This window comes from Notolepis coatsorum (assembly GCF_963971535.1).
Source record: "Notolepis coatsorum genome assembly, chromosome: 2".
Classification (NCBI taxonomy): domain Eukaryota; kingdom Metazoa; phylum Chordata; class Actinopteri; order Aulopiformes; family Paralepididae; genus Notolepis; species Notolepis coatsorum.
The window spans coordinates 20,689,745-20,706,537 of NC_140166.1; the positions used below are offsets into that span (position 1 = coordinate 20,689,745).

The 16,793-nt window shown below is 43.1% G+C and overlaps 1 protein-coding gene across 1 annotated transcript in view; it reads right to left on the reverse strand.

Moving 5' to 3' along the window:
• fhip2b (FHF complex subunit HOOK interacting protein 2B) overlaps positions 1–15,650 on the reverse strand; it is a 48,439-nt gene extending 32,789 nt beyond the window's left edge. Inside the window, exons 1-7 of the mRNA XM_084307925.1 lie at positions 15,491–15,650; positions 12,402–12,480; positions 8,591–8,676; positions 8,386–8,469; positions 6,720–6,824; positions 6,506–6,625; positions 1,402–1,674 (exon numbers count right to left, since the gene is read on the reverse strand). Coding sequence (XP_084164051.1) covers positions 1,402–1,674; positions 6,506–6,625; positions 6,720–6,824; positions 8,386–8,469; positions 8,591–8,676; positions 12,402–12,480; positions 15,491–15,541 — 798 coding nt within the window. The 5' untranslated portion in view covers positions 15,542–15,650. The remainder of the gene's footprint in view (positions 1–1,401; positions 1,675–6,505; positions 6,626–6,719; positions 6,825–8,385; positions 8,470–8,590; positions 8,677–12,401; positions 12,481–15,490) is intronic.
• Between the last annotated feature and the right edge of the window lie 1,143 nt (positions 15,651–16,793).

Below are 16,793 nucleotides of genomic sequence, written 5' to 3' on the forward strand. Positions count from 1 at the left end.
GCAGTAGAGGTATGTGTAGGCACATGTGTAGGTATGTGCAAGTCCACGTGCAAGTTCAAGGGTTTATTTGTCACATCACATGCACCATCAAACCAAACCAGTAAGATGAGCAATGGAATGTTTCTCCACTGGCTCTTGCAATGTGCACACTAAGCAAGGTACACATTTTATAAAACCAACAATAGAAAATAACAATAGAGAACAAGACGGTATATGGACTATTAATATAAAATGGCAAATATATAGCCTACATCAAAGGAATGGGATGTGCTGAGAGCAGAATGTAGATGTGTCCAATCAATTCCACTATAGCTATATCCACGTGATTGAGTTTAGTTTGTATTTACTTATTTATTCACTGCCATTTGCAGTGTTTGTGTAGTGCTTATAGTTATTTTAGGACACCACGATGCCTAGTTGAATCATGGCAATACATGTAAAACGTAATCCAAGGATGTCTGTAGAATCAATGCAATTACCAATGATTTCTCACAAATTAAGCCCTCAACACGGCAATCTCGCCTACTGTATCTACAACTGCTTTTCCACGTTCTTAAATCCTGTTCTTATGTAAAAGAAAAAAAAATACAAAAATAATCCCAGATAAGAAACCGTTCAGGAATGCCAGAATCTGCCCAAGAACTTCGTAAATGGAGTTAAGAAGACATTTCTTTGTATTCACACTTTTTCATAAGTGTGTTCGAGAATGAGACCCAGTGTTTTGGACACTACAGGTTGCCACAACATTCCACCTGGCTCATCTATGCTGCTCTAAGGCTGTTCATTGCAGCATCGACTTGAGTTTCTGCTTTGTGGTTGATCTGGATCTTCTTTCCTGTTGTCTACCTCTCCTCTCCTCTCCTCTTTTCCTTTCCTCTCCTCTACCTCTCCCCCTCTCATCCTCTCCCCTTCTCTTCTGTCCTCTTCTCTCCCCTCATCCTCTCTCCTCCCCCTCTTCTCCTTTCCCGTCCAAAGTTTTTCCAAGAAAGGTATCACATTGCCAGTGTCGAATTCTTATGATTACGGATTGCATTTAAGGGGGATGACATCGATGTACAGCCAGTATGAGAAGGTCGACTTCGAGAGAGAGAGATAAACACAACGCAGAAACTACACGAACACAGATGAAGAGGTGATACTGGCTGATTACAGAAACATCTAACACACAGGACCATGTGCACATAGAATCCATAGGCAATGCAAAAGCAATTTGAGAGTTATAATTTTTTTTTAATAACTTTCCTCTCCTCTACCTCTCCCCCTCTCTCCTCTCCCCTTCTCTTCTGTCCTCTCCTCTCCCCTCATCCTCTCTCCTCCCCCTCTTCTCCTCTCTCCTCTTTTCCTGTCCTTTCTTATCTCCCCCCTCCCCGGTAAATAGGTAGATATCACATCCCAACTGACCTGGCTTTTACTGAGCTGGACCAGAGCATAGATGAGACCTGAGCTGGACATTGACGTATCGGATTGCCCGGAACTGGAGATGGAGACATCCGATTGGACAGGGCTCGAGGCAGAGTATTCCGATCGGCTGGAGGTGGGAGTTGACGGACAGGCACAGGGATTTGATTGGTTGGAAGTATGTGTCTCCGTCTTGTGATTGGAAGATTGTCTCCTGTCCTTCTCTGGTTGGTCAGAGGTGGAGTCAGGCCTCTGAGGGAGGGGCTTGTCTTTAATCTGAGGAGCAGAAAACAATATTCAAGGTTATGTTTTACTTAGTTAAACTGCTTATAAACCTAGCTCGGAATATATCAGACACACACAACACAACACCCCTGCAGACGGACTCTGTCAGGGCCAGAAGAAGGCGTGCCTGGAGCATTCGTGTTGGAACACGTCCCAGGGCGTAGTGACTAGGTCAGACTGGAACCAGTTCCAACACATCTCTCTGAAGCAGAAAAAACACTTGATTTGTGTTGGAACACGTCCCAGAGCGTAGTGACTAGGTCATTTTCTGACATAATTCTGGTGGATTAACACTTTATTTGTCCTGTGATCCCAGTTGCTGCCTGTCTGAAGCTTCCTGGTTCGCTCAGAACCGGATCAGAACTCTGACCACGGGACACAGTGAGTATGATGATGTCATCAACTACACTACTAGCAGGTATTACATACCAACTGTCCCTTTAACTCATTGACTGTTGCTGTTTTCCCATCTTTAATCCCTGGCGACATGCGCTATTGATCATTTTCACCACAATGTTTGCGGACCCATCGTGTGTTCTGTATTATAGCTATGGAGACAATAGTATGGCTCATTTGACAGGCACTGTTTATAGTCCAACATTGACAAACCAGTTCATTTCTACATACTTTAGTTTGTGCGATATTCCACGCTAAACACTGCCCCGTTTAGAAATAATCCAGTCTAGTTTTCTAGATAGTGAGATATGACGTGTTATATGCATATGCGCAAATCGTTTGGGTTGCTCGCCTGAAACCTATATTATTTCCAAATCAAAAAGGTATATACAATATATAGATGTTTCTTCACAAAATCATCAAGGGTCGTTTCACGAAGCTGCGATCGTTACCAAAAGCATGTTTTAGGTTCGGTAAAATACAACGCTGTGGGGACTTCCGGTATGCCAGTAGAGGGCACAGGCGCATAAGAAGCCGAGCTCCCGGGCAAAGTGAATTTCAAACACTCAAGAATTCAAAGAAAACATTCAACCAAGACAGAAAGGTAGACGAGTGGGAGAAAGAAAGGGAAGAACCGGAAAGAAAGGAAAAAAACATTCAATAATTCTGAAAACGAGACGACAAAAGGACCCGATACTGAAGCTAACGCTCACGCTAGCTTAAACAACCAGCAGCAGGCCGCCAGCACGCAGTCAGGACACGAGCCGAGCATGGACCAGGTGGGCATAGTTGAAGCGATAAAATAACTGAAAACAGACTTAAAAGAAGAGCTCAGGAGAGTTAGCGAAGACATAAAGGAAAAGCTTGATACTATCGCATTTGAGATACAGAGCCTAAATCAATGAGTGGAAGAGGTGGAGAGCCGAGTGGACAAAATGGAGGACTGGATGGTGGAGATGTCGGACGCACTCAGAGCGAGTCTAGAGGAACACACGAGTCGCACAGTACAGGTTAGTTGACCTGGAATCCAGGGCGAGGAAGAACATCCGCATATTCGGGGTGGAAGAGGGAAAAGAGGGGGACTCGGTTCCAAAGTTTATCGAGCAGTTTCTCAGAAACGAGCCTGTACCGACTGTACCGTGCACAGGCTACGAGACCGCCAGAAGGTGCCACGCCGAGACACATTATCGTTATCTTCCAGGAATGCCTGACCAAGGAGCTGGTGTTGAGAGAAGCATGGAAGAAGGGAAAGATACAAATGGGCAACAAGACAATCTATATCGACCATGACTATGCACCTGAAGTCGCGAAGAAACGAAGGGAATATAAAGAAAGCACTAAAGATAAAAGGAATACGCTTCCAGACTCCACACTACAGCATGAGGATCCATTGGGACACCGGAGTCAAGACCTACACGAGCGCAACCGAGGCACACAGCGAGCTGAAGAGGCGAGGCATCACGGTGGAAGAAATGGAAGGGGAAAAGGAGAGAGATGGAGGAGAGGGAACGCGGAGGTGAGGAAAGCGGGACCAGACACCGGCACCAACACCAGGCGGGCAGAGGGGTCGAGTAGCAGCACTGAGGGCGAGAGAGAAGCTCAGCGAATACATACGTCGTAAATAACAATGAGTAGAATCCTTCGGACCGGTCATGATAGAGGTATAACAGGCATATGTACACTCTTAGAGAACCATAACTTCATGTCTTTTGAGCAATTTAAGAGAACATTTGACTTGGGAAATGACTATTTGTTTAGATCTTTATCTACAGCTGCGACACTTCTATGATACAGAAGTCAAGAATAGGATATCAGTAGGTGGTAACGGGGTGGTGGGAATGATGGAGATAGCGTATACGCGAACTCCAGTGAAAATAGTATCGAAAATGTACAAAAGTTTACAAGCTCGCAACAACTGTGATTCATATAATGTGAAGAAGAAATGGGAAAGTGAACTGAGTATAATCTTGACGGAGGATGATTGGCATTCTATATGTGAGACACAACACTCATCCACTAGCTCTAGAGCAGGGGTTCCCAAACTTTTCAGGCCGCGACCCAAAAATAACGGTGTCAGACCACCACTATTATAGGAGGTAAAAATAATTAATTTTCTTTTTAATAAATGGAAATGTATGGTTGAAACATGCACACGTTCAAACGCACACACACTAATAAGCATTGGAGGCTTTTAACCAGGGCTGGACTGGGGAAATCATTCAGGCCAGGAAATATAGTGCAAAATATAGCCCCAGTCAGGCCACTTTTTAAGCAGGGGGTCCCCCACCAGGACATTTCTTGTTACAAAGACTTCATTTCCTGCATTCTGGTGCAGAATTTTTTTTATTTGTACCCTTTAAATGCCAGTGGTTGTGATGGCATCACAAATTATTGTTAAAAAACAGGCTAGCATATATATGATTAGCAACAACACTGATTTTGATGGATTTTCAGTTTTTTTGTAATGTCAGATTGAAAATAATACAATCTTTTATTCAACCTCTAATGTCTAACTATGAATGAACACAACACTCTAACTTAACATATTTAGCTAATAAAGTACTCAACCTCTACTGTCTTTAACTATGAATGAACACAACACTCTAACTCACCATCTTTAGATAATAAAGTACTCAACCTCTACTTGTACAGCAATTTCTGAAGGAAAGAATATGATATTCTAAATGCTAGTAGAATAGACACAACGTGAGGTAATCACCATCCATTTTAAACCGGTTATTACCTAATGCTAACGTTAGCAGATAGACGCGAGAACGTTAGCAGATAGACACGAGAGCCTAGGTAACGTTAAAGCTTGTAGAATAGACACAATGAGAGGTAACGTTAGCGTTAGCAGAATAGACACAACGAGAGTCTCGTTAATGTTGTTATCACAGCGCTCGTTAATGTTGTTATCACAGCGCGGCATTTCCAATATTATAAATACGGAAGCAGCTGTTCTGCGAGGAAGTCAGCGAAAGAGCTGTAGAACGTCGCATAACGCGCGTCGATAAGGGGGCGTGTAATAGGGTAGGGTCACGTGGGGTCAGTGGCCAATCAGAGCAACGTGGAAACGCAGTTCTGTTGTAGAAGGCAGTCCTGGCCTGCTTCTAAGTTCAGTGGCCTGACTGCATAAAAAAAAAAAAATATATATATATATATATTATTTTTTTCGAAATCATCTGGCGACCCCCCCGCGGCGGCTCACGACCGTCCTGTGGGTCGTGACCCCGACTTTGGGAACCCCTGCTCTAGATGATGGAGAGAATTCGGTTGGAAAAATGTGATGAGATTTTTTTATCACACCGCAAATTAAGAGTAAACTATTAAAAGGGCAACAACCCTGCTGGAGACAGTGTGGACAGATGAATGCCAACCACTCTCACATATTCTGGTTATGTGATAAAGTGCAACCATTTTGGAAGAGTGTTACACAGGAAATGTACAGAATTCTTAGCTATGAATTCCCCATGGAACCCCAGCTGATATACCTGGGTCTGATCACAGAGAAGACCATACACAATGAAGACTTGTACCTGTTCAAAATCATGATAATAGCTGGTAAGAAGGCCATCACAAGGAGCTGGCTCAAAGAAGCCGCTCCAGACAAAGAGACATGGAAGGGAATAGTGGAGGAGATAAGCGATATGGAAAAAATGACATTCCTGCTGAGATTGAAGGCAGAGACATACGACAGACACTGGTCGAAATGGACATCATATGAGCCGCCAGACGGTTAAAGACATGCCATGACACAATCAAAACAGACCTGACATATCAAGAGCAAATACAGATCCCCCCCCCCCCACCACCATACAACACTGTCTTGTCCTGTGAGTCCTGTTTGTCCTGTGGTGGTGGGTGTCATATTATTAATGTAACTGTATGCTTATGTAAAATTTTAAAATAAAGAGTTATAAAAAAAAAAAAAACAACGCTGTGATCAATACAAAAGCATGTTTTAGGTTCGGTAAAATATACCTAAAATAGACCTTACCTTAGTCAGAAGGTACTCCAAAATGAATAATCTGTGTAGTTTCATCGCGATCGCCAATTACTCGTGTGCATTGAGTCTGGCTATAATACGGGAAACAATAGGTTTCAGGCGAGCAGATCTCTGACAGATGGCTGTGTGTGCTGCTCACTTTGAGGGGGAAGGGATTCCTGCAGTACTGAAAGAAACCTTAGGGTTGCAGTTCAAAAGGTAGGCGATACTGACACCTGTCGGGATTCGATAGTCATTGCAATTATAAGGTAGGCAGCAGTGCCAGGGAGACACAGGCAGGAAAGGATCAAAACCCGAGAAATCTCTGGTTTTGGCGCTCAGCGGTTGGATTCGAAACCCGAGTAATCCCGGGTATGGCGCAGAAAGAGTTCATATCAGCATTCATTAAAATTATCTGACCTCGTGCCGTAAACCTCATACCTCTAGAATATAGTTGAGAACGTAGGGGTCCTGCTTGACCCGGGAGCAGACGACCAATAGGAACTGAGCTTCCTCCCTCTCATTCTGACTCCCAGGAAGTGCACACAGACGAATCAGCTTCTAGAATCACAACCACAATGACCACTGGTTACAGTACAATACAGCACTCTGTCTGTGTGCGTGTGCGTGCGCGTGTGTGTGTGCGTGTGTGTACCTGGACAGGCCTGTAGACATTGATGAGGTGTAACATGGGTTTCTGGACCTGAGCCAAGAGTCTGGAGAAAAATAACAGGACCTGCTGACACATACCTGGAGGATACTGGAGAGGGGAGGAGGGAAGGAGAGGAGAGGAGAGAAGACAGGAGAGGAGGAGAAGAGAGAGGAGAGAGGAGAGAGGAGAGGAAAGGGAAGGAAAAGAGGAGAAGAGAGGGAAAAGAGGAGAGGAGAGGTAGCGTAGAGGACAGGAGAGGAGAGAGAGGATGGGGGGAGAGGAGAGGACAGGGGAGAGGAGAGAGGATGAAAGGAGGAGGAGAGGTAGAGGAGAGGAAAGGAAAAGAGGAGAGGTAGAGAACAGGAAAGGTAAGGTAAGGAAAGGAAAGAGGAAGAGAGATGAGAGTAGAGAAGATGAGGAGAGGTTGGGCAGGAGAGAAGAGAAGAGAATGAGTGGACATAGGAGAGAAAAGGAAGGAGGAGAGAGGAGATGAAAGAAGAGAAGAGGATAAAAGAGAAGAGAAGGAGAGGAGATGGGAGAGGAAAGGAAATGAAAAGTGGAGAGAGGAGAAGAAAGAAGAAAGGAGAGGAGAGTAGATGAGGAGAAGTAGAGCAGGGTAGAGAAAAGGAGAGGAGGAGAGAGGAGAGGTAGAGCAGAGGAGAGATAATAAAATATATTGTATCGTGGGAATCGCCAGAGACCTCACGATACGATACTATCGCAATACTTGCGTCACGATACGATAGTATCGCGATACGCTGAGTATTGTGATATTAATATTGCGATTATTATTTTTTGGATCAAATTTGATTTATTACCTTTTTTCAACTGCAAAGTAAAACTTTGTCAACATGTTTTATCTAATAAAATAAAGTTCAGTCTGTTCATCTCACTTCAATCATTTTTATTGCAGAACATGGTATTTTCTCAAGCAGACAGATGTAAACACTGTAATCTGTGTTGCATGTACCTGACAAACTGAACTGTTTGTATTACAGTCATATTCCAACTTAACTGAATGCACATGTGTGTGTGTGTGGACTACTGTACTATTACAGGTATTGAAATGAACAATGCAACTTCCTTATACAATTATTCCTTTATGAATAATTAAATATCGATACTTGGCGACCCTGTATCAGTACAGTACTACTACGTATGGATTTTCCCCCCACCCCTAATTGTATATATGTACAATATATATACAATACATGGATGGAGCATTAAAAGGGGAATTCTACCCCCTACTAGTCAGTATTTGTGAACATAATGAACCTCTGGCCCTGTTCACACCTGGCATTAAAATGCATCTTGGGTGGGTAGACCCCATATATGAGTGTGTGTGTGTGAGAGAGAGAGAGAGAGAGAGAGAGAGAGAGAGAGAGAGAGAGAGAGAGAGAGAGAGAGAGAGAGAGAGAGACAGACAGACAGACAGACAGACAGACAGACAGACAGACAGACAGAGACACAATCGACAGTCAAATGCATAATGCTCAGCCCCTCCTCCCCCACAGTAGTGAGTGAGAGAGAACGATAGTGATATAGAGACAGAGAGAGAAAAAGAAAGAGACAGAGAGAGATAATAATTTACAGATTGTTATTAAACCTCTGTTATATTTTAATATGTGTGTGTGTGTGTGTGTGTGTGTGTGTGTGTGTGTGTGTGTACCTGAGCTTTACCCAGGGTACAGAGGGTCTCCAGTAGTTTGTGTTGCAGTAGGTATTCCATACATGGCCCCGTCTCCTCCAGACCCTGCCAATCAATCAATCAATCAATCAATCAATCAATCAATCAATCAATCAGTCAGTCAGTCAGTCAATCTTTGTGTGTGTATGTGTCTCTACATGTCTGTGTTTGTGTGTGTGGTGTGTACCTGTTCTCTCTCTTCATACACCAGTATATCCAGCATCTGTTTGAGGCGCCAGGGAATATCGGTCTGTTTGACTGGACGAGATTCATCTACACACATACACAAATTGCAGATAGTAAGCACGTTCCTTACAATCATTATAACATTAACTATCAATTAATCGATTAATTGCTACTAAAAATACCAAATTTACCAAACCAACATATTTGTTTCTATGAAAAACAAAAAATCGACTTATGTCGACGGATGTAACTAACTAAATAACAGATTACGCACAAAAAACACTGAAAACAACCAACTGTACTAACGAAGCAACAAGAGTATTTTAATGAGGCTATTGTTGTTATTATTATTATTAATATTTAGCAACAAGATAGCCTACATAGAACATAAATAGCCTGTCTCAGACTGACTGACGTGGTCTGGATTTTTTTTGTTCTTGTCGAGGAAAATCAGCATATCGACATGGTTGGGTGTGTCAGACAAGCTGGATGTGGCCAAATACTTAAACATTTTCTTCACAAACATAGCCACAACACTGGTTAATAAACTACCCTCCCACTCAGGGCATTTTGGGGTAGAACACATCCTAGCCTACTACAAAAACCCCCCGGCACAAAAAAGGCAGCAAATTAGACCCAGGCAACTACCGCCCTGTTTCTATTCTTACCTCCATCTCGAAAGTTATGGAAAAAATTTTCTACAGACAGGTCGAAAAGTACCTTGCGTAAAAAAATCTAATCTACAAATGCCAATCTTGCTTCAGAACATCCCACTCCACTGACACATGCCTTCTCTATTTGAACCACCACATGCTGGACCTACAAAAGGCCTTCGACACTGTCAATCACTCCATTTTGATTGACAAGCTAAAAGCAATAGGTTTTGATAGTTTATCAGTGAGCTGGATGCAATCCTACCTGGAGGGGAGAGAACAGATGGTGGAGGTAAACGGTACACTATCCCCCCCCTCCCAGTGAGCTGTGGTGTTCCACAAAGAAGCATACAGGACCTTTACTGTTCCTAATTTATGCAAATGACATGTCGTCAGCTTGTGACTGCAACTTGTTCCTGTTCGCGGACGACTCAGCCCTGCTGCTCTCTGACAAGAACAAGTTACAGGTTGAAAAAATCCTCAGCTCGGAACTAGGCAGAATCTGCACCTGGCTCGCAGATAACAAACTATCATTACACCTAGGTAAAACAGAGTCCATTCTCTTTGGATCAAATAACAAACTCAGTAAGACAAACGGCTTCTCTGTTACAGTGGGTGACTATATTGTCACAAGGAAAGATGAACTTAAATACCTGGGGTCCATCCTAGAGGCAAATTTGTCCTGTGCAAAATGGCAAACAATGTAATCAAAAAAGTCAACCAACGAACAAGATTCTTGTACCGGATCTCCTCTCTGGTAAACAAGAATACCCTGAAGACTCTAGCAGGAGCACTCATTCAAAGGGTACTACGACTATGCATGCACCTCATGGTACCAAAGTACCTCAAAGGCACTAAAAACAAGATTACATACATCACAAAACAAACTGGTCAGACTACTGCTTGACCTTACTCCTAAAACACACCTCACCCCAGCCCATTTTGACAACCTAGGATGGCTTAGAGTAGACAACAGATTACAGCAACTTGCAATGGGCCTGGTCTACAAGATACACTATACCACCAAGGTACCCATGTACATGTCGGGGTACTTCCCAAAGGTCAGTGAATACCACAACCATAACACCAGAGGGAGTTCCACAAATTCTGTCCAACCCAGATTCGGCTCAAACAAGGGACTAAACACGTTTCGCAATTATGCCACATCAATGTGGAACGCCCTACCCACAGGCGTAAAGAGCACCTTCGGGAGGCTGCAATTCGAAACTGGCCCCTGTAAATGTCCGAACACCCTCCTAATGTACATTTCCCTTCCCCTCGTATGTATATATTTACTGTTAGGATCTCTGTTAACAGTACTGTATATTTGCATATCTTGTATGTCACAAATGTAACAGTACTGTATATCTGTATGTCATGTATGTCATAAATGTCATGGTTAGATTAGATTAGATGACTAGATTAGATTTTCATATCTGTATATGTTAGGGATGCTCGATATTGGCTTTTTTACCGATACCGATATTGTCCAACTCTTAATTTCCTATACCGATATCAACCGATACCGATATATGCAGGGTCCCCCCCCCCCCCCCCCCCCCCCCAAAAACGGAATAATTTCAGGTAATTAACATTACATATCTCTTGTTGTGGAATTAACACAACATTATGCATACTTTTGACAATAAATAAAATCAGAATTTGTTCTTACTTGCTTTGGTAAATAAAGGTTATAGAAATGTAAAAGAAATAAAGTAAAATCTTTTAGTATATGTATGTTGTGTATGTCATAAATGTCATTATGAATTGAAAATGGGGGACCCTGATGTAAACAAGACGAAAGTCTTTCTCTGGTCTGCATCCCCTTAACACTTTGAGTGCCAAGGGGGCGCACAATTTATCGCTTGAATGCCAGCCTTTTTAGACTGATTTTCCGATATTTCATGATTTTCACGGAGCTATTTCTATATTCTATATTATGGCTATGTGTCTAATACGCCTGTCGCTTATCGATGAGTTGCTTGCAGTCAACATGTACAAAACGGATTGTTTTTTCATCTGTACATTTCCGTTTTATACCATTTTGAAAAACGCTCATTTTTGGAAATTTCCAGAAAATAAAAAATATTCTGTGATAAACGCCCTTTAGTGGAATACACAAAACACTTTGTCATTTTTCGGCCTATTTATGCATTGTTTTCAAATAAAGGCTAGATTATCGATAGTATATGTGTACTTATGCACGCTAGAGAAGCGGGCTGAAAATCGATTATCTATCTCCTGGTCAGCACACACACACATACACAGATAGGGGACACGTTGAGATATATGTGAAAAAAAACTCTGATTACCCCAAGACTGGTCAAATAGATTCCTTACCTCACATCAGATGTTCTGCAAAAAGATTATTCCAATTCCTGATCGCCATTCCAAATATCGATCGTGTTTATTGATCCAACGCTGGGTACTCTAAACACATATTCCACGCTGTTCTGAGGGTCGGCGATGACTGCGATCGGCTCGGGTTACATGCCTGATAAATCAAATGTGGATTCCGGATTATTATAATTTTTATTTTTTTTCATGCATTTTCATTCAGTCCAATCCAATGCGTGCATTACCATCCGGGAGACGATAGGGGCGGTATTTTCCCTGTTCGAGCTCAGAGCCAGTCCCAATGGTAACGTGAGGCTAGATTGATGAAATATTTATGGAAATCGCTAATAAAAGAAATAACGATTAAATAATGAGATTTCTCGTCCTTGGCACTCAACGCATGGCATGAACTAACGAGCTTTCTCGTGGCTGGCACTCAAAGTGTTAACAATTGTGTGTATTGAGTTGTACTGTAATACAGTACCCATTCTGCAATCTGTTAATTAAAGTGTTCAATCAATCAATCAATCAGACGGGAGCGCAGCCTGGTCACAATCAGTCCAAAAACACTCGTACTCGTACACACTCGTGCCAGCTTTGCCAGCCTGGGGAATCTCCCTGCATTGACTTTCCACCAGTCAGTCGGATTTTTATCCAGGGATGGGGAATGGCTTCTTTTAACTGTTACGCGAGGTGGTCTGCCATATGCCGACCTGTATGCAGTGTCTATGTAGTAGTTAGTCCTACCTGTAGTTTATATGTAGTGTAGTAGTTAGTCCTACCTCTGGTTGTACCTGTAGTCTATGTAGTAATTAGTCCTACCTGTAGTTTCTATGTAGTAGTTTGTAATTCCTTTCCAGTGTTCTACAAACGACTCCAGCAGGTCAACTGATGGCTCCCTCTGAAACACACACAGATACAGACACACATTAGGTTACTTCCAGAATTTGACCTGGCAAGCTTTGTAGTACACAGCTACTAGCATACAGTCTTCCTGTGACATCATGAGTTCTAATCCCATCCATATTGGATACCACTGAAACGCTGCTCTTTGAAACGCTGCTCTTTCATACTACTGGAACACTGCTCTTTGACTGCTCTTTGATACCACTGAAAGACTGCTCTTTGATACCACTGAACCGCTGCTCTTTCATACTACTGAAACACTGCTCTTTGATACCACTGAAAGACTGCTCTTTGATACTACTGAAACACTGCTCTTGGATACTACTGAAACACTGCTCTTGGATACTACTGAAACACTGCTCTTTGATACCACTGAAACACTGCTCTTGGATACTACTGAAACACTGCTCTTTGATGCCACTGAAACACTGCTCTTGGATACTACGGAAACACTGCTCTTGAATACTACTACTACTAACTCTGAATACTACTGAAACACTCCAGGGACCAATATCATCAGATTTTCCTGTTACTGTATGCATGTGTCCAGGGACCAATGTCAACATATTGTCCTGTCAAGGATCTGTCAAGAATCTGTCCAAGGACCAATATCATCCGATTTACATGTCAACCATGTTTTCTTTTTTTTTAAACTTTCTTTTTTTTTAGTGTTTATCGCTTTCCTGGTCAAGCATGACCGACAGTTGTAGGGTGAAACGGGAGAGAGAGCAGGGGGAGACATTCGGCAAATGACGGCGAGTCCGGGAATCGAACTCAGAGTCAACCAGATCCGTGACGCAGCACGGAGTTCCGCGACGCAGCGCGGTAACATGGTGTGCTACTGGAGCACGTCAACCATGTTTTCAGGGACAAATATCATCAGATTTGATCTCAGGGACATTAGATGATACCATACCTGTCTATAGTATAGTGTAATGAGAGAACATCGAAATCCATTATCACAATAATCATTCTCATATTCTCTCACAGGGAATGAAAGAGAACATTTCATTATTCTAAATTTTTCTGGGGACCCCCTGGAACTCCCTCAATGACCCCTAAATGTCCCTGTGCCCCATGGTGAGAACCACTGCTTTATATTATACACATACTGCATATATACGTGTCTTGGCTTGTGTATTTTTTTTTTTAAATATATTCATCCATAGCTGTTCCCCCATAGCACCAGCAAGACAATATCTCTGGAGCCACTGGTGTGGTTTTAAATATCCTACTACCAGAAAGGTGACCAGCCAGTGACCCTTTCCTGCACAATTCCTCCAGTGACCTCATAGTAAAGCTGTAGTAAAACCCATGGAATGTCAACTCTCTGTATTTATACAGTTCTAGTGACAGACCTCAGCTACCGGAGGAGGTACTTCTCTCTCTCTGCCCCCTCCCAGACAGACATTTACAGGCAGAGATGGGGCAGTGGTGGCCTAAAGGTTAGAGAAGCAGGTTTGTGACCGGAAGGTCACAGGCTCGATCCCCCGAACCGGCAGGAAAGGTCTGGGTGGGGAAGTGAATGAATAACCAACCAACCGCTTAAGTGCCTTTGAGCAACTGGAGTGGAGTTGGTCAGTGGTCAACAGTGTCAGACTGTGTTTGTACTGGGCAGCTCCTAGTGGCAAACAGTGTCAGACTGTGTTTGTACTGGGCAGCTCCTAGTGGCAAACAGTGTCAGACTGTGGTTGTACTGGGCAGCTCCTAGTGGCAAACAGTGTCAGACTGTGTTTGTACTGGGCAGCTCCTAGTGGTCAACAGTGTCAGACTGTGGTTGTACTGGGCAGCTCCTAGTGGTCAACAGTGTCAGACTGTGGTTGTACTGGGCAGCTCCTAGTGGTCAACAGTGTCAGACTGTGGTTGTACTGGGCAGCTCCTAGTGGCAAACAGTGTCAGACTGTAGTTGTACTGGGCAGCTCCTAGTGGCCACCAACAGTGTCAGACTGTGGTTGTACTGGGCAGCTCCTAGTGGTCAACAGTGTGAGACTGTGGTTGTACTGGGCAGCTCCTAGTGGTCAACAGTGCCAGACTGTGGTTGTACTGGGCAGTTCCTAGTGGCAAACAGTGTCAGACTGTGTTTGTACTGGGCAGCTCCTAGTGGCCAACAGTGTCAGACTGTGGTTGTACTGGGCAGCTCCTAGTGGCCACCAACAGTGTCAGACTGTGGTTGTACTGGGCAGCTCCTAGTGGCAAACAGTGTCAGACTGGGCAGCTCCAAGGTGTGAAGGTATGCACGTAACTGTGTGATTGTGGACATTTCAGGACATTGCTGAAAAAGAGCATTCATGCCCAGATAACCTACCCTAAAAGGTAAAAACTAAAAAGGTAAAAAATATATATAGACAGACTGACAGAGATATAGATAGACAGGCGGAGAGAGACAGACCGAGATATATAGACATACAGGCAGAGACAGACAGAGATATAGACAGACAGACCGAGATATATAGACATACAGGCAGAGACAGACAGAGATATAGACAGACAGAAATCTAGACAGACAGGCAGACATAGATACACAGACAGAGACAGACCTGTAGGAATGTAGGAGGATGATGGAATGCCTGAGGGGTTCCACGTGAGCAGAAGTGAGCAGCTCAACAACCCCCTGTCTGTTAAAACTGCAGCTCATTCAACTAGCATAACATGATCATAATCCTCACTACAATACTAGTTTACTCTGAAACACACACATACACATCCGTAGACATACCTGAAAAATCTATATGAATGATTGATTGATTGATCGGTTCGCTAAGTATGTCGGCTAAAGTTAGCTGTCCTGTTGAGCAACTTGTTTACGAAGTGGTCTTCTTATAGTTGATCACCGCCTCGGTCAAATAAAACACATTTATACCAGCCTACTGTTCATGACACTGACATGCAGTTACATATTAGATTACGTATAATCACATCAACAACAGCGACTTTACCAAAGTTAAGCTAACGTCAGTTAGCCGCAGGCTAGTTAGCTTGACAACTTGTCAACAACAGACACTCACCGTCTCCAGGGCTTGTTGGAAGAGGCTCGTCAGTTTGCTCAACATGTCCATAGCGGCTCAGAGATAGATAAAACTACTGTCGACTATTAAATAAAAAGTTCTGTGCATGTTAACCTGGCATGTTGATACTGTATGTCTGCTGCCAGCTGGTTCCTCTGTTGTGGTCCTGCCGGCACAGTTCCACAGCTGGTCGCCAGGGGAGCTGTTCAGTCTCACACATGGGCTATAGTCTGGAAATTATTATATTTACATTTCACATTTACATTTAGTCATTTAGCTTTTATCCAAAGCGACTTACAAGTTCTGTACGATAAGTCAGCAGGAAGGGTACAACTCAGCTGAGTAACAATGTTCATCAAAGTGTTGAAACTTGAGTGCTTTGATTGATTGATTGATTGATTGATTGATTGATTGATTGATTGATTGAAAACTTTATTAACAGATTGCAGAATGGGTACAGTACAGCTCAATACATACAATTGTTAAGGGGATGCAGACCAGAGAAAGACTTTCGTCTTGTTTACATCAGGGTCCCCCATTTTAAATTAATCATATATGACATACATGACATACAGATAGACAGTACTGCTACATCTATACATTTATGAAATACCAGATTTACAAATACAGTACTGTTTGTGATACGAAAAGAGTCCAGAAAAGAGAGTATATGCATTTGACGTAGAAACTGTACATTGGAGGAGGTTGGGTAGGTGGGGGGGGACTGTACATTGGAGGTGGTTGGGTGGGTGGGGGGAGGTTGGGTAGGAGGGGTGGGTGGGGGACACTGTACAACTGTACAAGCAAAACTGTACATTGTACACTGTACAACTGTACAAGCCCATGTGACTGAACTCAAACTAGAAAGAAACAGACTAAGAAATGACGTAAACTCCATGATAAAAACGGCTAAAAAAAATTCATCAATTACAAAACTGAGGAAAACAAAAATAAACCATGTGAACTTTGGAAATTACTCAATAATCAACTAGGCTGCAGTAAAAAAACTTAAAACCAGGTTCTCAAACATAAACATAAAGACGGACAACACTAGTGTGAGGTTCGCCTTTTCCCTGGACCTTTAATTCCCTGTCTCCTCACCTCTCCAGCCCCCACCCTCGCGTTCGTTTACTCTCGTCTGCCCACACCCTTGGACTATCTTTCATTATCTGTTTGATTGGTCCGTGCCGAACACACACTTCTAGTTCAAGTATCAATTACCATCACGCACCTGATGTGTGTTCTAATTAGCGCCCCAGTGGGCTTTAAATAGCTCGATCTCCCCCCCAGTCCTCGTCGGGTC